Source organism: Elgaria multicarinata, chromosome 1, assembly GCF_023053635.1.
Source record: "Elgaria multicarinata webbii isolate HBS135686 ecotype San Diego chromosome 1, rElgMul1.1.pri, whole genome shotgun sequence".
Lineage (NCBI taxonomy): Eukaryota > Metazoa > Chordata > Lepidosauria > Squamata > Anguidae > Elgaria > Elgaria multicarinata.
The window spans coordinates 168,911,039-168,934,171 of NC_086171.1; the positions used below are offsets into that span (position 1 = coordinate 168,911,039).

Consider the following 23,133-nt stretch of genomic DNA (forward strand, 5'->3'; position numbering starts at 1 on the left):
ACAGAGCACTTCTTCAGGCTGGGTGTTCACGGAAAAGATTAACCACTGTCCGGTCCGCGTTCACCTAGCAAAGCCTGCCAACAAGGCGTGGCTCTAGCAGAAGGGGCATGCAAACGACCCCCTCCGAACGATCCAGCGGGCTTGTCCCCCTCCCCTCCTTCTGCGAGCCTTTTGACTGGCCCCGCCCACCCGCGGCCGGCCCCGCCTCCTTGGCCCAGACCCGCCTGAGGCTCCTCCTCTCCACCCGGCAGAGCCAGTCAACGCGAGGCTGTGACATCAGCGCAGGGGAAGCCGACCCGGGGAAGGAACGAGATTGATACATTGTAGCGATTCCTTTTCCTGTCTCGGCGGTTCGAAAGAGTCAGCGAGCCGGGCGCGGGGGGCCGAGCCGGGGCTGGGGCGGGAGGGGGCTGTTCTCCGAGGGGGCGGCCGCTTGTTCCCCCGAGACGCCGGCGGAGGCCGATCGGCTCTGAAGACCCGCGTGGGGGCCGGTTCACAAAGAAGAAAGAGCGCGGCTCCAGCCAGCCGAGAAGCGGCGAGGAATCGGCTGCGGGCTGTTTGGCGCAAACTTCCTACCGTCGGAGAACGAAGGCGAGGAAGAAGAGGGAGGAGCAGGCGGGGCGAGGCGGGCAGGGAGGAACCGCTCTTGGCTGCCCCGGCTCCGGACGGGACGATGCTGTCCAACTCTCAGAATCAGAACCCGCAGGTACTTTTCCCCAACCCGCCGCCGCCGCCCCCTCCGCCGCCGCCGCCACAACTGGCCCAGCAGCAGCAGCAACAGTTCCCCCAGTTCCACATCAAGTCCGTCCTCCCGATTAAGAAAAATGCCATCACGGACGATTACAAGGTCACCACGCAAGTGCTGGGGCTGGGGATTAATGGGAAAGTTTTGGAAATCTTTAACAAGAAAACGGGAGACAAGTTTGCCCTGAAGGTAAGGCTGATCCGAAGTGGCTCTCTGGCCTCTTTGTGTTCTTTTCTGTTATTACTATTTTTTGAAAAAAGTTTTATCGGTGCTCCTGGAGAAATCCAGAAAGTTAAATAAAAGTACGCGGGGCTTACTTCGGAGTGAACACGGGCCGGATAGGGCTTTGTAAGGCCCGCTGGAAGGGGCGTTTCTAGACCTTGCGTGGTCTAGATGGACCGGTGTAGAACAATAAAACTTGTTCCGTGGTAGTGCGTGACGTCTGTCTGTCAGGGGGCGGTGGATCGTCGTGCGTATTGTGTCTCGTTTAATCCCCGCACAATGATAGGAGTTAGAACGGGGGCACTGTTTTATGGCCTACAAGGGGTTGTCCAGTTACTCACCATTAAGTTCTCCCCCCCTCCTTTCTTATCTAAGGGGAAAGGGGCTATTGATGATGTAATCCCATGGTGGATTTTTCTGTTCCTCCTAACCAACAAAACCCTTTAAGCAGATTCAGCATTTGAACAAACTAGGAGTTCCCCAGGGGGGATCCCCACAGAAGCCCAAAGAGCGTGTCAAGGTGCGATCCTGTACTCGCTTGCCTTGAAGAAAGTCCTGTTCAACTCAGTGGGGCTTACTTCCGAATAGAGACGCTTATATTCTCAGCCTTGTAAATAAACTCCTTGAAAGGAGACCAGGAAGGGGGGCATCTGATCCTTTTCTCTTGCCCCCTCCCCTCTTTTCGAGGAGTTGTGATGTGTTTTGTGACCTGCCGTTTCCTAGCAGCCAACGATCGGATTCCGGACGGTGTATTTGCAGAGGCTCTGGGGTTACTGCTGCTTGAATCTCTTGCGTATTCCGAACCCGGGGTGGAGGGTAAGAAAAAGAAAGAGAGCGAGAGTGTTGCGTGGGCAGCAGCTGTTGAGGCTGCTTGAGACACCACTAGCCCGGGTCCGAGTGTGCTTCGGTTGGGAATTAAATTCCCTCGTAAATTGCACGTCATGTAGACATCACCCTCATTCACAGGCGGTTATTTTGGCCACAGTAGGTTCCCTCTTTTCCCCACCCCCACCCAAGTTAACTGAAGTCCCATTTCTGGGCAACGCCTCCCGAGCGGTTCAGGAGAAAGTTCCTGGAATTTAGAGAATCGGTTAAGTTTCGCCATCGACTCATAACTGCCTGGGGCCTCTCCCCCCTCTTCCCCAGGATGCTTGAATAAAGGGAAGGGGAGGAGCCGGGAACGACGTGAAATTAACCAGCAACAGTTTTCTGCTTGACAGTAAAAGGAATGCGTGATATGCGGTGGAAAGGGAAGTGCTTTGGGGCGCAATCCTATGCAAGCTTTGACTGGGGAATAAAAGTCCTTCAATTCCCAGCATGCCCCAGCCGGCATGGCTGGCCGGAGGGATACTGGGAGTTGTAGGACTTTTCCACCCTGTCTAAATAAGCAGAGGATTGTGCCCTTAATGACCAATGTTCTCCTAAGACTGATAATCTAGTCACTAAAGGCTGCTAAAGGAAGGGACTTCAAAATCAAAATTCCCCACATAATAAATGAGCCTCTTGGGAAAGAAAATGGAGAATCTCTCAAACTGTCATCTTAATGTGTATGTTGACGGCTCACGTGTCTCTCGACTCAGACAATGGGAGCCCAGCTTAAGGTGGCTTGATTTTCTTGCTGCCTCCAATGAGGTTCTTTTATTATAAATGCTTCCCAAAGTGTTTTCATGCACCTACACTGACTAAAAAGCACCTTTGGGGAGCTTATTAAGCACATGTGAATCTGTGTGAGTGTAACAGCAGAAGAGAGACCTTTAAAATTCCAGTGTATATTCAGGTCCAGGGGTTAAGCAACCTGGTGCTCTCAAAATGTTTTGGTTTACAACTACCATAAGCCCCAGCCAGCAGAACCAATGATCAGGGATTGTAGTAGTTGAGACTGAGTTGCCTATGAGGGTATTTTCACCCATTACATTAAAAGTACCTCTTTTTCCTGTAAAGTGTGTGTAAACGCTACCTTGGTTAAGATGTGTGCCCAAGTGTCAAAATGCCCCTTTTGTTTTCTATCCTGCATTTCTGCTATTCATGCTTTCATAGATGCAGCTTGCAAGAGGCTCAGAAATCTGTCTACTGCATTGTGTAAAAACCCTCTCGCATTCAGATAATTTCTGAGCACTTGTGAAAATGTGCTAAGGTTTTGATGATTTCATTTATAGTCCATTATAATGTGTTTATAGGAAGTATCTCTGAGCTTAGAGGGGATACATTTTACAGATGGAAATTGAGGCAAAGATGATGTGTATAAGCTATTCTTCCCTAACCTGGTGCTCTCTTCATGGGTTTGGATTTGGAGTTGCAGTCCAAAAGCATCTGGAGGGCATGAATGTGGGGCATGAGTTTGTTTTACTCCACAAGAAGCGAAGCCACCTGGAGGATAAGGAGAGATTTCAGCTTGGGACTCCCTGCTCCAAATTCAACCATTCATCTACTCCATCACCTGGTGCTGGATGTTCCGAAAGGCCCGTGAAGTATTGTGAGTCAGATCTGCATTTAAATCCCTGCTCAGCCGTGAGAGGCTGAGCTTCAGCCAGTTTCTCTTAGATCATTGTATGTCAACAGTGAAGTCAACTTCATAAATAAGACCACATAAGTTTCTGGCCCACAACATTTTTCACTAAAAGGCAATGTTTTCAGTGGGTTGCTGAGCACTGATATATTGTGAGTGAGTTACGTTTTTGTTTTTATGAATTGAGGGCTGGCAGAATGAAGTGGGAATGAGCTGGCAGAGTCCTGGGGTAGTGGAACACACATACCACCTTAGATGGCAAGATCAGTTTGACTCTTCCCATTTTATTTATTATGCTTTTATACTGCTTGATATATTAAAATCTCTAAGTGGTTCACAAAACAAACAAACCCAAAACACCTGTTTGAAAGTAGAAAAGTAGTGTGTGAGTGAGTTAGGACAGATCCTATCTCCCTGTTTGGATATTTTTCACTTACAAGGAATTGTTTTAATAGGGAAATCATTTGTTATTGATACTGCTTTTCAATTGATAATGTATTGTTAATCCCAGCATTGTTTATGGTCAAATTTGAGTGATTGTATTTTTATATGTTGGGCTGCTTTGTGAGGGTTTGACCCTAAACACTTAAAACAAATATAAAATGATATTTTTAATCTGAGCCTGAAATTGGACAGCCTGCTCTCCAGGCTCAGGATTTCATAGCCTCATAGATGATTTCTCACTCACTTGGTCCAAGGTGAGGAAACCTCATCTATGGAACAGAAATAATGCAAACCTACCTCACAGGGCTGTTGTAAGGGTATAAGACAAGACTGTAAAATTACTCTGATCATCTTGATCTCCCTCCTGACATTGATTTGAATGATTTATATTTTTCATGGCTGGCCTCCAAGGTAAATGCTACAGAAGTCAAAATCTTCACGTGTCTGAATGATCTCATAATACTTTGCATAAATCTCAAAGTTGGTTTTGTTCTTTGTTTTTATATATGCCTTCTCATCCCTAACATTTTAGGTGATATTTCTACATCCATTGTCTCTGCCTTTCTCACTTCAGAAGTTATTGGGTGTGTGAGGCTGACATGCAGTTCACAACATACTACTGAGAGTAAGGTGCTGGCTTTTGTGGCTGTTACATATCATCAGCGTGTGTCCTTAGGGATCTCCTTTATGTTAAAACAACAAATGTAAACCAACCACAAACAAAACTATAAAGTATCAACAAAACTCAAGCCCACAATCTTAAGAGATAACTTAACCTAAAAGAATGGAGAGGAGAGTCTGTAGAATCCACCAGTAAGAAAATGGTATTAACTTTAATTGACATTTCTTCATGTGGCATCTCATATAATAACCATTATTTCAAAGAGTAAGGGAATGTGGGCTTTAGAATGGGTGGGGAACATGTGGACTTCCAGATGTTATTGGGCTGCAACGCCAAGTATTCCTGACTATTCTGTATGCTGCCTGGGTTAATACAAATAAAATAAATAAAGTTTCAAAAAAGTACCCCATGATAGTTTTTAGTACCAATACACTACAAGTATTTGACCTCAAAAATCTGAGGGGGGGATGAAAGCACTTTTACTGTGATTTAAAAGTTATAAAGACAATAGCATGTACTTCCCTTAGTTTAAGTGTAAGAAAAAGCAAAAACCATTGATACACTAATTCAGCCTTCCTCATCCTGGTGCCTTCAGTTATGTTGGACTACAACTTTTAGCATCCTTCAGTCATGGCTTACCGGGGATGCTGGGAGTTGTAGTTCTGCACGTCTGGAGGGCATCAGGTTGGGGAAGGCTACACTAATTAATTTTAGCAGCCCAAAGATCTGTTGATGATAAGCTGACAACCACTCATCTATGTCAATAGAGTTCAACTGTCTTCCACTGAGGTTGTTGGGGCATCATCTGTTTCACTGTCACTATCTATTGGTTCCGTTTTACACTGAGGCTTATACGTATTCTCTCACATACTTGCTAGGGATAATCAAAATGAAAAACATGAATTTCAACTTTGAAACTGCCAAGCTTGCCTAATATTGTATTTGCAACTGGCATTCATTCATTATTACTAAGGAATTTATGAAACGGAAAATTATCCATGGAAAAATAAAGTGCTGGAAAATTTTCTGCGCCACATCACTGCTCACAAATAAGCCCTGTTGAGTTCAATGGGCTTTACTCCAAGGTATAGGACTGCAGTCCTATCCTTTATTAAATAAGCTTGAGTTTGGATTCTGTTATCCAAACAAAGCTTTATGATAGCTCATTTACTGTGATGTAGTTGGTTCATGTGTGTGGAGCAGGGGGTTGGACTCAATGGCCTTATAGGCCCCTTCTTACTCTACTATTCTATGATTCTTTGAGAGCATGAGCCATTTTGGAAAGACCTCCCCCACCCCCTTTGAATGCCTTTGTAAATGTAATGTGAACTCTTAGGTGAGATAGGCACATATTTTCTGTTTCAGAAGAGGCAAACAGCCTGTGTTTTGCACATAGACCTGCTCCCGCATATTAGCTGCTCAGAAATGCTATACATTATCCTGTTAATTGCAAAGATAAAAAACAAGAAGTCTCCTTCTGTTGCAATTAAGCCTTATTTCCCCTTTTTCAGAAACATCTGTTTTAAAAGCAACTGAAAAACAACAGGCATTTCTTATAGAAAGAGAAATCTGCCATGTTCCTCCATCAGAATCGCTCTGTGCGGCTCTAAGTGTGTGCTTAAAAAGAGACTGTAGAAAATACTTTTGTACCTAATCAGCCAAATGGCAGATTCCTGCCTTTTGCCTCAGTACACGCACATTTATCACTATTATTATGTCTGAGACACACTAATTCTCCCCCCCCCCTTTAAGCTGTAAATGAATGGGCTCAGCCTCTGTTTTGACAGAAGACTCTTAAATCAATTTGGCAGTTGCCTGAGCCATTCTAAATTGTCAGTTTCCAACATTTCCCCCGTGTGAAATCATCGGAGGAACGAGGGTTCCGGCAGTGGAGAAGGAGCATGTGCCAGCATCTCCATGGCCACCCTGCATTAAAATATGGGGTAAGATAAGGTGTGCTGGTCTCTAAGCTCCATTCATCTTGCCGACAGCAGCGCACAATGCTACAGGCATGCGCTGAATCTAGCATTGACTTTTTAATCATCTGGAGCCAATTGAAGTGAATTTTATTACATTAGTGTTGGGTGATAAGTTGCAGGGTGTTTAAACTTTGTTCTTAGAACTTCTGTTACTTATTGATATGGGGCATATGCAGATGGAATGTATATAATAGCAACCGTCTTGGCCCATAGTTAGTGAACTGGAGTAGGTGCTCAGAGGGTTCCATCTCTATTGTTGGTCTCTGATATTGCCTTGGGCAACTCAGATAACATCACCTGTGTATGCCCTTTTCTTTCCACTGAAGAATAATAAAAAGCAACAGCATTTATGTAGTTCTTTGAGTCTTCTAAGGGCTTCACTTTCCTTATTTCAATCATCCTTGCAGCAACCCTGTAGGAGAGGTCTGTGCTATTCCCATATTGCAAATGGGGAGTTTGAGAGCTAGTGACTTGCCTAAGACCACTATCCTAAATTCAGAGCACTGAGGTGAATTAAACTGGGTGGGAAGACTTTGGGCCTTTACATCTCAGTATGGTGGACTCACCAGAGTGCTGCAGTGTTGTCAGGACTGACTGAGATAATAACAAACACAGTTGTGCCAAGGGCAGTGAAATCAGTGGAGTCTGGTAGCTCCATTGTCAGTGGGGCAGGGAAGCTGCTCTAGGTTTTAGTCACAATTCTAAAGAAGCTAACTGAAGTACACTGACATCAGAGTCACCAGCCTCTACTGAGTGAAACCCTGATCTTAGCTGAGGCAAGTGTTTTGTAAAATCCTGGCAATCATTGTTTGTAGACAAAATATTTCTTTGGCCCTTCTCTCCATGGGAGAGTTTTTCTTTTAACTCCCTCCCTTTCCTCTCATGGTGAAAGTGTCAACTTCAGCTCAAAGTGCTGTACATCCCTTAATGACCCCTTTCGGTTTTATTAGAACTGCTGCATTGTTAGTTCAGAGTTTTAGCAGATGAAGCTACTCAGTTGTTTATGTCAAGCCTTATGGAGTTTCCTCCCCAGCTCATCTGTGGAAGATCATTTAATATATAGTGGTTGAAGGGGGCATATAGATGAATGTACGGCATATAAATAGAAATGTGTTGCTTTCGTTCAATCATTATCTGTATCTATTTATGAATAAGGGAGCAATTTAGCAATGTCAACATAAAAATAATAACTGAACAAACCAGGTATCAGGAAATTGCGACAGGACTCGCTTTATTTCCTGTGAAGCCACAAAGGTTTGGAGCAAGTTGTTGCCAGGAGCTGATGCTGAAACTTTCCCTGCAATTTCACATTTCAGTTTTGATGCAGGCATTGCGCGTCAGATGCTTTCCATTGGAGTTTCTTGTTTTAAGCACTCAGGGGAATTAAAACAATCTTTGCCTCAAAGGAAAAACAATTGTAAACCTCATGAATATTAGATTACTGCTTCTGGTTATGTTTGGCCCTGTTGGGAATTCCACAGAAAGGGCTTGTTGCTAAATCTGTTCCCGTTTCGGGTGCTCTTACATGACAGTTTCATTAAGACTTTTTGCCCTTCAGGGGAAGTTGTCCAAAACATGACGACTCTTGCTTCATATCACTTGCCTTCTTTCCATCCTCGAAGTCCATGTGTGTTTATGCTAAGTAAAACAGTGAGCTTCTTATGCAAGTGTAACCAGGGCATTAAAGATATTTAGTGATTGAGCTTGTTAAAGAATTGGAACTCAGCAGTATGAAAAAAAAATCTCGCAGTTAATTTCCTTTATTTATTTACTTTAAAAACAAACAAACATTGGCTGGCTCCTGATCCTTGCAGTACAAAGCGAAACTGGAAAAACACTCTGTAGTGATTTGTCCTTGGCCTGTTGCAGATAATGAGTTGCCTCTGGAGCAGTTCAGATATAGACACTTCTCTAGAAAGCAATTCTGATAAGTGGCAGGAAACTCTTAACTTTCCATTGACATTCAGAATAGTAAATAGCTCATGCAACACAGTTATTACCAGCCAAGATCCTTGGAAGACTTGTAGTGTATTGCCTTCGTCAGTTTGAGATTAACATATATGGTCATTTGTTTGAGAAATGAGGTAGTGACCTGGTTTGGACTATCATCATAGGCTAAACAACCCACAGTGGCTTGTTTAAGCTGTGGTGTGTGCTGGGTGCAATTTGCCCTGCCATAGCTTGTCGTGTTGTCCAAACCCTGGTGGCATGGCTTGTTTGATGGGGAAGCAACCTTTAAACCTATGCATTGTTGTTTAGCCTGCAATGATAGTTCTCACCTTATCTCTTCCCACCCCAGCTGCTGGAACTTTTTGATGGAAAGAAATGAAGTGTATTTAAGTACCGTATTTCTTCGATTCTGAGACACACTTTTTCTCCCATATGAACATCTCTAAAAATGGGGTGCGTCTTAGAATTGATGGCGTCTTAGAATCGCAGCCTATCCTCTCCCAGAGAACCTGCTGGGGCCAGGCATAACAGGCTGCTCCAAGATGTTGACTTTACCAGATTGCTTTGCAAGTGTGGAGCCACCATTATTACGCTCCAGGAAGGCGCCCGGCTAGGCTAGGCACTGGTGAGCATGCCCACGCAGCCTTGGCGGGTCTCGCGACGCTGACCGGGAGGCACGCGGCCCAATTGGGCCGGCTCCAGGCTGCCCTCGTCATCCGTGCCCGGAAGACACGTGGCTCCAACAGTCAGGAGGCTCACCCTCCCTGAAGCACCGGGTGGGCTCCCCTGGCTACCGCGCTGGGAAGATGCCCGGCTGGGTTGTACCCAGCAGGTGCACCCACGCGGCTCTGGTGGGTCCTGCGCTGTTGGCCGGCATGTACGCGGCCTGAGTGGGACCTGGAAGTCATCCCCGGCTCCCTGGTCCGCTGGAGGGTAGGATAATGCTCCTCATGCCTGCGGATGCTGGGCCAAAGTGGCCCGAAAAACCTGTGGCCAGAGGCCGAAGAAGCACTGCTCCGCCAAAGCTGCTTTCACGCCGCAGCTGAAGTAGACTCTCTCCTCGTATAGGTAGGCTGCCAAAAGAGGAAGCTCTTGCAGCAGCCACGAGCTGTGCGAGCGAAGAGGAGCTGGGAAGGTAAGCGCCTGGTTTTTTGCTTACCCCTAAGCCCCTCCCAGCCCAGTTGCACCAAAACCCAGCTCTTTCTAAGATATTCTAAGAAATTTCTAAGAAATTCTACTCATAAAAGATATTCTAAGAAATTTATTTTTTCGTAGAATCAAAGGTTTTTTTTTCTGTTGATGGTACTGAAATTAGGGTGCATCTTACAATCAATGGCGTCTTAGAATTGAAGAAATACGGTATAAGAAATCTGGAGTATATAGGTCAGTGCTGGTTTTACCTGAACCTGTTTAATGAAGATGAGCTTCTGGCATTATGTGACGCAGATTGCAGAATTAGGAAAAGGTTGTCTCAGATGGTACATTCTTCCCTGATCTGTGTTTACAACTAAGCTTTATGTGAGATCCAGGGTCAATGTGTGACTGGCTTCCATAATTCAACTTTACATGAAAGGAATTTCAGGTATCCTGGGGCAGAGGCTGTTGGAGGCTCTGCTAAACCTGCTTGGACATATGCAAATAATTTTCTTTAGGGTGTATTGCACACAGCACTAAGTTTGGGGCTGCTTAAAAATGCGAGTTGTCTTGAGCAAGTTGACACTGTTTTATCTCTGAACTAGCTCCAGCTATGAGAATGAACTTAAACAGCCAATGTCAGGAAGATTGTCAGAAAGATGCCTTCAAGGGACTTTGGCTTGTTCTCTGCTTGTTACTGAAGATTGCTTGAAGTACTATTTGCATTATAGAGTTCTTACAGCCTTGTGGTCCACCATTGTGATTTCTGATTACTAACGTTTATGTTCATTAGTATTTAAACAAGAGGCCCTGCCCACAGAACGTACAATCTACAGGAGATATCCATATCTATGTACGGTTAAAGCTGTTTTTATTCCATCTCGTTGAGTTGTTATGTGACATCTGGGGATTTTCTGTTTCTCTGCCTATAGCACAGCCAACATATCTTGTTCTCAAGATGTGTTGGACTACAATCCCTATCACTGAGGATGGGAGTTCGAGTTCAACACTTTTGGAGGGCAACAGGTTGGAGAGGTCTGCTGCAGAATGTGGAAAAACAAAACCTGCCCATTATTAACTTGTGAGTCTTTGGCTACCAACTCGGTGCCCCCTCTTTTCATGGTTGGACTGTTTACGGTGATGGGCATATACCTGCTTATTATCCCTGAAGGGAATCGCATTTTGTCATTTGAAATTTTTTTTCACTGGTGTGGTTAACCCAGTCTTTTAATCCTGCATTTCATAATGGCAGTTTGCCCAACATATTTCAAAGCCAAAGGACTTGGATTTCTGCTGATTGGCTTCAAAGGGGATTCAACCAGTTTAAATCTAAGAGTGTTTTCACAAAAGAATGTAAGAGTGCCTTTTTGTCTGGAATTGTTACTATCAAATGTTTTATGTAAGATTGAAAGTGGAAGAACTATTTTGAACTCACAATGCACATTTCAATCAGTCTAGGTTTCTCATTTGATTTAGACACTGTGGAAATGCTAAAAACACATTTTTACATTATACCTGTTAAAAATGTCATTAGTATTCTGGCTGGGGTGGGATTTGGATTTAATTGCTAATTTATTAAATTGGTCCAGTTCAGATGTAACTTCCCAAATGTTCAAGTGGTGGTTTAGGAGATCGGGAATATGTTTTGGGCTCATGTACTCCCTTCTTCCCTCATGTGTTCAAATTCCACCTCCCCCCATCTTTTGCTGTAATCATAGTTTAGCAGTGTTTGGAGATTGTGAATACTACATCTGAACTGGTCCATTGTTTTCATTGCTATTTGTTGATTTAATTATTCCCACTTCTAGAGTATATAAAAAGAATAGGATTTCATTATTCAGATGGTTCTCTCTTTCCGCCCCGCCCCCCAATTTCAGAGTTATTACTTTAGAGCGGGGTCGGCAACTTGAAGCCATCCAGATGTTTTGGCCTTTAAGTCACAACATACCTTCTCCTTGGCTATACTGGCTAGGGTTGATGTGAATTGTGGTGCTCCAGATGTTTTGGCTGACAAGTTGCCCTCTCCTGCTTTAGAATCTGTGCTACCATTTATATGGAGACATGTTTGGAGTGATGGCGGCTCCTAACCAGTGTGAAAGTATAGAATAGTCTCAACTTCTCTTCGCTTTAGTCATCTGTATGCATTCCCCATATGCCCCTCTCCTAGTCATGATATTAGATATAAGGAGCATTGTGGCATATCATCCAAAAGTAGGTTCTTCGCAACTGCAGTTAGTTTTCAGAACTTGTATACTTTCGGTTGTTGATTTTAAGCTCTGTTATACGAAGAATGTTAGCATGAGAGGCCCCTCTCGTTGTTGTTTATATAGCATGCACATCTTTTCTGACAAGGATATCCAGGCATGTACTTTTTAATAACAGCTGATTTTTGGCAGTGTAGTAGATCCAGAGCTTCAGGGTCTCAGTGCCAGCACTTTTTTTTTTATTAGCAGGGATGTGACAATGACCCTGTTCAGACAACACGCTAAGCCATGGTGGGTTAAGCATTTTGAGATAAACTCTATAATTTAGTGTATCATGTGAATCATGACCTAGTGTGTCAAGTGAACCATTCCTAACCATGGTGGCTACATAACCATGGTTTAAACATGCTCACTAACCATTTGCTTCAATAGGGTTAGTGACCCACTTAGAATTCCCTGTCCCCTGGAGCTTACCTGTAATCTTTACAATAGCTGGTGTGGAAAAATGAATTTTCCCAACAACAATATATTGTTCCCTGCTTTAATGCAAACTATTTTGGAATGACTTGGGCAATTAAGGGCATTAGCATTACAAAAGACCTGCTCCAGGTGGAGATGAAAAGTGCTAGAACTGGTTTGTTGACACGGAGCAACACTGCTGTCTAATTTTTTTGGACTCTTTTAGGGGCTGTGGGGATTGTCATGATGAGTGCCTGCACATCAAATGCTGTCACTACGCTACTGTTGAAGTCAATCCTTAATAACAGTGTGGGATTAACCTTCCTGTTTGGCTCTACAACTCCAAGTATTTCTGACCCTTGGCCATACTGGTGGGAGCTGATGGAACTTAGGTATTTTATTACATTTAGCAGAATATAAATATTACGAAGAAATAAATATATAAGTTGAAGACCAAACTATCTGGAGAGCACTAGATTGGGTAAGACTGGATTAAACCTTATGTTAGCTTCCTGATACACTGATGCTACTGGCCACAATCAAACCTCTAGATTTTACTCTTGCTGACAAGCCCGAAAAATGACCCATTTCCCAGCCTGCATGAATCCTCCATTCATTGTTGCTGATCTTCTTCCAGGTCCTCTCACCATCTGAGTTTTGGAGGCTGTTGACTGAACTTTTTTTGGTTTGTTCTGGCACTTCATATTTGAAATGTTCTATGAAAAGAACCACTTTTGCCTTTTTGACTCCAGGAAAAGAATTCTAAAATTTTTGCTTAGGCCTTCCAACATGTTTTAATTTATAACTGATTTTGGTATACCTCTGCTGAATTTCATTGATTTTTTGGCTGCTGATTAATACATACATACATACATACAATTGGTGATTCCTAGGGAATAGAATTTTGATTGTGCATATGAGGAAATTGTGGGTGTGTTTTTGTATTATTTCTGTTTGACCCATAATAATTCAGTTAGCATCTGGGAGATGGAGCCAGCAGTGTCCCTAGATCCCTAGATCCCTACCTAATTTGGGGGTATGGTGTAAATAGCATGGTATCTCCACATAGTATAGAAACACTTTCCTATGCTTAAAGCAAAGTAAGCCATGTTGGTCTATCAGGAAAAAAAAAGCAAAATGTAAGATCAGTCAATACCTTCATTAGAAGCAACCTGATTGCACCAAATTGCAAAAAGCTTTTGAGAGATCCCCAGATCTCTTCGTTAGGCTGTGCGTATGAGTCTCTTGAGGATAAAAAGTGTGTGAAGCTGTCTGTTACAGGGTTTCAAACACTGGGGTTAAATTCCACTCTCCCAAGCATTGCACTGAACTTGCATACTTTTCCCTGCCATCATACAGTGACAGATTGCTCTAGTTGACAGTTCTTCAAATAAATCTCATCCTACTGCCTATTACTTCTGAGGAAAGCCTTTGTTATAAATGCTTTCTGCAACCACATGGACACCTCATCTTGTTTGCAGTCACAATTTCCCCTGAGAAATCCAAAGTATGGCCTTATCCAACAATTCAGAACTTGGAGGGAAAATATTACCAAGGAGATTTTCTTGCTCACTTACCCTCCCCTCCAGCCTCTTTCTTTCTTTCTTTCTTTCTTTCTTTCTTTCTTTCTAGAACATATGGCAATTGCCACAGTGTTAGTTTCTGTCTGTACCAATGTAGGCTCTGAATACCCATCAATAATTTTAAGCATCTAAGTAAGATCTTAATGGCTTGAAAGTCACACAAATGTGGGTTCATGTGTTCCATGCTGAATCAAGCCCCAGTCTTAAACACAGCTGTCCTTCTGTCTGTGTTCACACATTGAATTCCCGGTTTATAGTATAATGTATCATTGTATTGTATATATTTGCATTGTGTTTATTGTATCATATGCATTTATTGTATCATAAAGCAGGGCTTGGTGTATAGTCTTAGCACTGGCATTACTACAGTGGCCTGGGAGCCATCGTCCTCCTGCCTCTCTTTTCCTGCAACTTCAGGGAAATGGAAGAAGCCCTGGACCATGCACAGGGTCTTCCCTTTGGCTCCTGCCTGTGCCAGGGTTAAGCCAATTTTTCAAGAATTGGAAACACTGGGGAGTAGTGATGGTGCGGGACTCCCCACCATGCTCCAGGACTCCTTGCATTGCTTCAGTAACATGTGAAGGGCAGCCTTACTGTAGCTCCCAAGCCACTGAAATGAAGTGAATAGCCTGACTTTTTCCTGATAGAAAAGGCAGAGGAAAGGAGAGCTTGTCCACCAATTAAGAGAAAGGAAACTGAAGCTCTTATGTTAATTATAATGGGTCCTCCTGTGAAAAGGTTGTCTTTTTGTTTAATGGTATAATTGACCCACACATTTAAACAAATTTAAATGTACTCAAAACAGGAATTTTAATCTTGTTGGCTTGCTTGGAAGACTCTGGCTGTTTCTACACCTGCCTTTTTTCCTGGGATCATCCCTGTGCATGCAAATACCACAAGGGGATCCCGGGAGCAGGCAGGGATGATCCCTCCATTTTCCTGGGATAACTGTTAGATGTAGAAAGGGCCTTAGTTGCATCCTTCATATCCCTTCATAGTTTAGTGGTGCAATATATAGATATTAAGCCTGTATACACCAGTTGCTGGGGAACATAGGTGGGAGGGTGCTGTTGCACCTGCTTAGGGGTTCCTGGTTGGCCACAGCGTGAACAGAGTGTTGCACCTGATGGACCCTTGATCTGATCCAGCATGGCTCCTCTTATGTTCTTCAGGCCTGAGATTTCTCAGGGCTTGGGAAGACCTTTGCCAGAGAGTAGATTTTATCTTGTTGCATGGGGTAGATAATCAATTTGTTCTTTGAGTTAAACACTGAGAAATGAGCAATGAAATGGTCAGGTTTGCTGATGACATCAAGTTATTTAGGGTGATTTAAAATAAAATTGGGGGGGGGGGATTGTGAAGAGTTCCAAAAGGTTCTCTTCAAACTGGGAAAATGAGCATTAAAATGGCAAATGCAGTTCAGTGTAAGCAAGTGTAAAGTGATACATGTTGGGGCTAAAAATCCCAGCTTCATTTATATGGGGATTGAAATTGCATAATTAGAAAAGAAATTGATAATAAAACTGCTAATGTTGTACTGCAATTATACAAATCTATGGTGCTGCCACAATTGGAATACTGCGTACAGTTCTGGTTACTGCACCTGAAAAATGATATGCAGTCATTTTGCAAACGGTGCAGAAAATGGCAACCAAAATTATCACGGGGCTGGAACAACTCCCATATAAGGACGGGTTAGAAATTCTGGTTTAGTTTTGAAAAACATGTGAATATGGGGAAGCATAATAGAGGTGTACAGAATTATGTATAGTGGATAGAGACAAATTTGCTCTCTCATCATAATAGAATTCAGGGTTATCCCATGAAGTTGAATGGTGGGAGATTCAAGACAGATAAGAGGAAGTACTTCTTCATACAGCACATAATTGCATCCAGGAATTTGCTAACACAATATGTAGAGATGACCACCAACTTGGCTAGCTTTTAAAAGGGATTAAACAAATTCATGGTGCTCTGGAACACAAGTGGGGCTCCAGTGGCTGGGGAACATGGGTGGAAGGAAGCTGTTGCACTCATGTCTTGCTTATAGATTCTTGCTTGACAGCTGTTTGGCTACAGCGTGAATAGAATGCTGGACTAGTCAGCATTCTGATCCAGCATGGCTCTTCTTATGTTCTACTGATGGGGTGTGTGTTTCACTCATGTCCTGCTTGTGGGCTTCTGACAGGTAGTTGGTTGGCCGCTGCATTTAACAGAACGCTGGTCTGGCTAGTAGAGGTGTGCGCTCTGCACTGTAAATTGGTGGTCCAAATGACTTCCAACATATCTCTGAAATCACGGTGTTGTTAGGGGGCATTTTTAAAACCATTGGAAACCTGCGGTGCAGTTAGAAGATCGTTTGGAGTGCTGAATGGATCTGTAGGTATCTGAAGTTTTTTTAGGCGACGTTAGGGCTTGTTGTTTCAAATTGATCGTTGTTTCATAACTGAACACATTTCCATACTAGGAAGATGCTGATGGGGGAGGGAGGGGTAGTTTTGAGATTGACATCTGTGGCTAACCAATAGCCACAGTCTCCTTTTTGTCCCCCCTCCAATCACATTGCTTATGGGGAGGGATTGCAAATGATAAAACCCTTCCCCCTTCCCCCCCCCCCCCCGCCTTGGAACTCATTCCTTGTGGAGCACTGGGAAGGGAGGGGAGGGGAGAGATTCAGGGAGAAAGAGGCAGTTTACCTGTGCTTGCTTGCGCTGTCTGGTCTGCTTCATTTCTAGCTGCTGAGAGAGAGAGAGCTCCTTTCCTTTTTTTGCTGGGTTGCTTTTCTCTTTGTGCGTCAGTCGGCTTTTATTTGTTCACCCCATACTTGCCCATTAGTGTGTGTGTTCTTGTGTTACTCCCACTGAGAAATTTAAAAAGAAGTTAAGAAAAGCGTTTATCTTTTCAACTTTTCTTTAAATCCCAGTCTGTCTCTCAGTGTGTTTGAATCAAAGTTGCTTCATAGATCCCCACCACTGTATGTGTTTTACTGTCTGTTACTCAGTCTACTCCTCTTCAAACTATATAAAAAAATACAAAAAAATCTCAATATTCTAATATCTTACATTTCATCCCCTAGTGCCTGCTGTTGATTTTATGTGTGTGTGTGTGTGTGTGTGTGTACACTCTTCATATAAATACAAAAAACCACAATCCATTGTGAGTTCTGTGTTGTGTTTTCTACAGTCTGTCTAGTTTGAGTGTGTGTTGTAGCACACATTTATTTCAAAACTCGTGCACAAGCAGCACACATTTTTCTCAATTAATAAAGGTTTATTAAGGCTTCTTATTATTCCGTCATGAGGCATTCAATGGGTGCTGCTGCTGGCTCTGGCCATGTTGGGAGAGGGAGCAGAAGGAGGGAAAAATGGGCAGGGGGAGGAACAGGGTACATGGAGCAGCGGCGGCTTCTCCTGAATGACTTGAGTGGGGATCCTTTTTTAAAAAAAATAACAACTAAAAATCAAGCAAGGCTAAAGCCCTACTTAAGAGTTACCAGGGTGCCAAGTTTCATCTCTTTAACTTTAAAAATGACAGAGATGTATGCATTTTTATTAATTCCCATTGTCGATAATAGCACGGTTCTCTGAAAACGGAGCGGTTTTCCAATGAGTAATCCAGCAGTGTGGAGGGATGGATCCCCACCGAAAACCACTCAGCAGAGCTCCGCCCCAAATTTTTGGGGTGGAAAAGAACCCATCTGCACACCCCTACTGGACAGGCCTTTCATCTGTTTCAGCATCGCTGTTGTGTTCTGATTCTAAAATTCTTTACAGCAGAACAGCTGGTGTGGAAGGGGGAAAAGGTAGAATCAGTTGACTTATCGCTTCTGTATCTGACAGTTCGGACTCCTGCAGCATTTCCTGTTAAATGTCTTCAGCTGTGTTTCCCAAAATAGCCCGGAGCAGGGTCTCCTTTCCTTGGTATCACAGAGACTCTCTTTATTTATCTGTTTGTTTACAGGCAGCAGTGACGTCTTGCTAGGACTCCAGTCCCTTAGAGTGCTGGTGGAGGAATCTTGGATCTGGGTGCATGTGTCTTTTTGTTGTTGTTCTGCTTTTAAAGTTTCAGTAAATGCTGCTCTAAGCTTCTGTGTGTAGGAAGTTATCTCAGAGTAGTGTACACATATGGTGGTGTTGGGGTTTGATTAAGACTGCCGGCAAGCAGCTATGGATGTGGTCTAGATCAGAGTTAAGAATGAACATGTTTTTTCATTTAAAACTATCCTTTGTTCATAGAATGGAATCTGAACAGCAGAGGAAATTAACTGGCTAGTTTGATGGCAGCGTGGTACCCTCCAGATGTTTTAGGCAATAAGCCCTAGGCTGCATGGCTTTGGTCAGGGATGATGGAAGTTGTAGTCTAAAACATAAAAGGAAGTACTTCTTCACACAGCGCATAGTTATGGAACTCACTACCACAAGATGTAGTCATGGCCACCAATTTGGATGGCTTTAAAAAGGTGGGTGGGTGGATTAATTCCTGGAGGCGAAGCCTGTTCATGGCTACTAGCCCTGATGGTTGTATGCTATCTCCAGTATTCGAGGCAATAAGCCTGTGTGCACCAGTTGCTGGGGAACATGGGCGGGAGGGTGCTGTTGCACCATGTCCTGCTTGTTCATCCCTGGCCGATGGCTTGTTGGCCACTGTGCGAACAGAGTGCTGGACTAGATGGACCCTTGGTCTGATCCAGCATGGCTCTTCTTATGTTCTTAACATCTGCCTGCCCCTGGACTACCTTATTGAAGAGGAGACTACATTGGAAGTGAATGATCCTTTGAAAATAAATCAATCTTGACTAATGCTTCCCCACCGTTGCAGCTATTGGAATAAAATGCAACATTAGCTGGGCAAAATGGTTGTAAGGGGTAAGCCATGGCCTTTTAATGTAGGGGATCAGAGGTGATGATGAAGCATTTCCATTCCAGGAACTGCAGTTGGGGAATGCATGTTAGGTGCTTTACCTGTGCTCCTTCCCCACTGGTCTGTGCAGCTCACAGGGACTGGTGAGAGCTTTGCAGTGAATTAATTTTATGGCAAATTCACACATGCATGTGTATTGCTTGAGGAGTACTTAAGGAAAAGTACTACATAAATTCTTTTCAGCTGTTACACAGCAGACACTCTCGGCAGATCTTCTGTATCTGCTGACATCACGTCAAACACAACACTTCTCAATGGAGACAGTTCAAACGTTTATCTGCAAATGCTTCAGTGATTCACTTGCATATGCTTCTCCTTGGTGATTCCTGCCTTCTCAGGAATCACCAAGGAAAAACTGTTTGGGTTCCCGTCTTTGTTTGCTTATGCCTTCTGCTGCCTTTTCTAGTTCTTTTGGTTGTCTTCTTCCCTTCCCAACACTTTTCTTGCTGAGACTTGTTGGAGGTTTTGGATGCCCCATATTACCAGCACTTCCATGTTCCTTTTTCATTGTTCTTTGTATAGAGCTAGAAAACACTTTTAGGTAGTATCCAATGTTAGTCCTACATGGAGTAGATCTATTGAAATCAATGAGACTTAAGTTAGTCAAGACTAACTTAAGTACCATTCTTTCAATGGGTCTACTGTAGCATTGGATACTACCCATAAAATGCCTTCACATGCGTCAGTCAGGGAAGTTGTATCGCTGGGGTTCTGTAGTGAACGCAAAGATATTTTTCAAGTTACAAGGGACCCTGCCTCTTTTCAGGACATTTCTTATGATCCTAGTTGTGCATTCTACAGAATGTATTCAGAGCCATCGGAAGTTACTTTTTGCGTGTTCTATGTGAGTAGGATTAATGCCCTTTCTTGAAACTGGAAGGAACGACGTTGTGGTAAATCACAGTCTAACCCTTCCCTAACCTGGTGCCCTTCAGTTGGGCATGCTGGATAGGGATGATGGGAGTTGTAGACCAAATGGATCTAGAGGACATCTGGCTGGAGAAGGTTGCAGGAACTTGTATTATTGAATTTGGATTTTGAAATACTGTGGCTGCTGCATCACTGCTTGAGATCTTTGAGTATTTTTAATGGAGGCTCCTGCTTTGTCTTTTCTTCTGCTCCAGAGGAGTGAGAAGCAGGGGCTGCCAGCAGCATCTCTTGACGCAGCTGTTAATTCATGGTGAGCCCACTCCCTCCCTTACTTCTGTGTACAACTTTTATCTTAGGACTGCCTTCCCTGACCTGGTGCCCTCCAGATGTGTTAGAGGATGACAACTCCCATTATTCCCAGCCAGCATGGCCACATTGTAGTCCAACACATCTGGGGACACCAGTTTGGGCAAGGCCATCCTACAACTTTGCAGCTGGATTTGGACATGGCTTTTGGTTGAAACTTTAAATACAAGTGGTCCTGCCACTGTAGGATGGCCACACCTGACACCAAAATGCCACTGGAAAAATCATCTTGCTTTTGAGGGAAGCTTACAGAAGCTTGTAGATTCAGAGGATCTGTGGGAAGCTAATGTGAAAGCAGTCTGGCTGGTGAAAAAGTTCTCAGACCGTCTTATTTCCCCCTCTTCTCGCTGACCTAATGCAGCATTACATTTTTCCATTTCATGGAATGGCCATCTCTGAATATGGCTAGCTTGTATGATAACAACTCTCTTTGGAGTCTAGCCTTTTGTACAGGTGCTAGCTTGAGTCAGTGCAAGTCCTGTACACTTTTCAGGTTGTGGCATTTAGGAAGCATGATGTCACCTCCTGGCTTTCAAGAATAATTGCACTGCCTACCGTATGTTTAGTTCTAAATGAGGAAGGGTCAGGAGGGGCAATATGACGAACCCCAGTGAGGTTGGCCATGGGGAAGTGAACCCTCCATGATGCTCTCAAATGGAAGATGACCAGGTCTGTAGAGAAGAGGGATATGCTTCCTTCCAGAAGCTGTATTCCATATTAATTCTCCTACTTATTTTGTAGGACCCTTAGAGGTAGCAGTGTACCAAAGACAATAAAAGACTCCCAAGAAAAGTCGATAGGAGCTCACCTTAGCAAGTGCTGAATAAATGGTGTCAGAACAAGTTTATGCCAAATGTTACTGCCTCCATCCAGATGTCTAGTATTTCTGAGATAGTTCCAGGCAGTGGCCTTAGGATTATCCCAGGCAAATTAACCTAAGGATTATCCCAGGCAAATGGAGGGGACGTCCCTGCCTGCTCCTGGGATCCCCTGTGTGTCATTTGGATGCACAGGGATGATCCCGGGACAATCTTGGGATATAGGCCTGGTCTAGCCATGGCCAGTGTCTCTCCCCAACTTCTGCCTTCCTATTTTTGGGATTTATTTTTACACTCCTGGCGACAGAGAAAGTAAACTACTAAAGAAAATGATATATAGTTGGAAGGATCTCCCTGCTGGTGAATACGCTGTTGCCATTCAGGAAAATTAAGGGATTCTTAAAGTAGTGTGCTTTTCCTTGTAGCCCCCTGCAGGTTAAACTGGTTTATCCGTAGACTCACCTGCATTTGTGAACTCCCCATCTCTCTTTTGTCAAGAAAGGGTACTTATCTTTTCCAACTAGTCCCACCTCCCATGGCAACCATTTTCTGGTGGTGCTGAGCACAGTTTCTCAAATGACCAAATGTGCTCACAGGCCCAAACAGGTTAGTTACCCCCTGCTATACACACTCACCTGGGAGTTAGTCCCATTGAACTCAACAGGGCTTACTTCTGAGTAGACACATATAAGAGTGCACTGACAGTGAGAGGGTACAGGTGACGAGACTAATGTCCAGGAGCGCACTAGGGCCTGTGAGCACCATGTTGCCTACCCCTGGCGGTATAGCATGGCAATCAGACCCTCCTATCATGGAACAAGTGGAGGTAGTTGCTGCATGGACTTTTGAAGAGCAAACTCTGGCTCCCATGTACCTACTTCTGTTGTGCCAGGGCATGTGATCTAATGGCTAAACCATGGGTAATTGAAAGCTTGAACTTCATGTTCTAATGCTTACTCTCCTCTTAACTTGCTGCTAGGCATGTTGCATAACTTAATTTTCCTGTTTGTAGAGCAGAGGGAAGAAACAATTGCTTTACAGGCAAATCATTTTAAAGTCTAAAAGGTGGCATGGGCTGCTATTGGTATTAATTTGTGAAGTTTTTGTAGAATGAAACCTGTTCAGTCTTTCACTGCAATTGCACATTCTAAGGCCAAGGTTCGCTTCATGATGACCCATAGGAGTGCGGTTGCTACTCTCCCGTGTTAGCAAAACACTTCTGACTTGGCAGATGTTCCCAAAAGATTATCGGTAGGCAGGGCAGGTACAATGAACATGGCTGGCAGTGGTGCCCTGGGAACCATTACACCATGACAATATTACACTGGTAATACCTGCTGGTGCAAGAATTTTCTTCCCCCTCCCCCCATCCCTAGCAGCTTTCGCAGCCTGATTGCTGAGAAACTGCTGTTCAAAAAGAGCAGAAATTCCTGGGTGATATCATGTGGGAAAATTCATGACATCGGGTAAAAGGCATGTGTTAGCAAAGCTCAAAGATTATCTTAACCAAAAAGTTCAATGCGGACATTGTCGTTAAATGCAATCCTTACCTTTTCCTTACAGCACCAGTGCAAGAGTCCACTGTTACTCCCATTTAGACATGCCCTGTGAGATAATGTCATGCTCCACAAATCTATTTTGAACCCCTTTTTAAAACAACAACAACCATTGCTCTGCCCACTGTAGCTTGGGTTGCCAAGAAATTTTACAATTTTGTTATATATTATTTTGCAACTTCTGGATGGGAACAGGCATCAGGTCACCAAAATCTGTGAAATTGATGAGTTGTACATGCCTGAAAACCACTCCAATTGGGTTTCACTAAGATAGCACAAAATATAACCATGCTGCTAATCAACGCCAGGCATATCTAAAGGACAGAAGGATGGGTGGAGGACCAGTTGGTGTGTCCTGTGTGTATACAAATAGAAATGAATGGTTTGATGACAATTGCACAATTTATGGCTGATCTATAAACAAAGCAGATCGCTCTGGGTACTTTGCGAAACAATAATTTCCTCTTCTTCCTTATGACAACACAGCTTAAACGCACACTTGGGCTGTGGGTCTCACCCAAGCAACTTCCTAAAAGACTCTTTCCCTAAGCCTTTTGGTGTAGTGGCTAAGGTGTTGGACTGGAACTTGGGAGATTCGGGTTTTCCAGGTAAACTTCCTAAATTTCCCACAAGTTCCTCATAGTTCTGGATTTCTCTTCTATTGTGCGTACCCTGCTGGAGATCACCTGGTAGTTGCGCATATGCTGGTGATGTCAGTGGATGGCACATGCTGATACCTAGTGACAATCTGGCCA

At 43.7% G+C, this 23,133-nt stretch overlaps 1 protein-coding gene across 1 annotated transcript in view; it reads left to right on the forward strand.

The window, feature by feature from the left end:
• Positions 1 to 472: 472 nt before the first annotated feature.
• Positions 473 to 23,133, forward strand: part of MAPKAPK2 (MAPK activated protein kinase 2) — a 104,145-nt gene continuing 81,484 nt past the window's right edge. Inside the window, exon 1 of the mRNA XM_063142906.1 lies at positions 473 to 934. Coding sequence (XP_062998976.1) covers positions 674 to 934 — 261 coding nt within the window. The 5' untranslated portion in view covers positions 473 to 673. The remainder of the gene's footprint in view (positions 935 to 23,133) is intronic.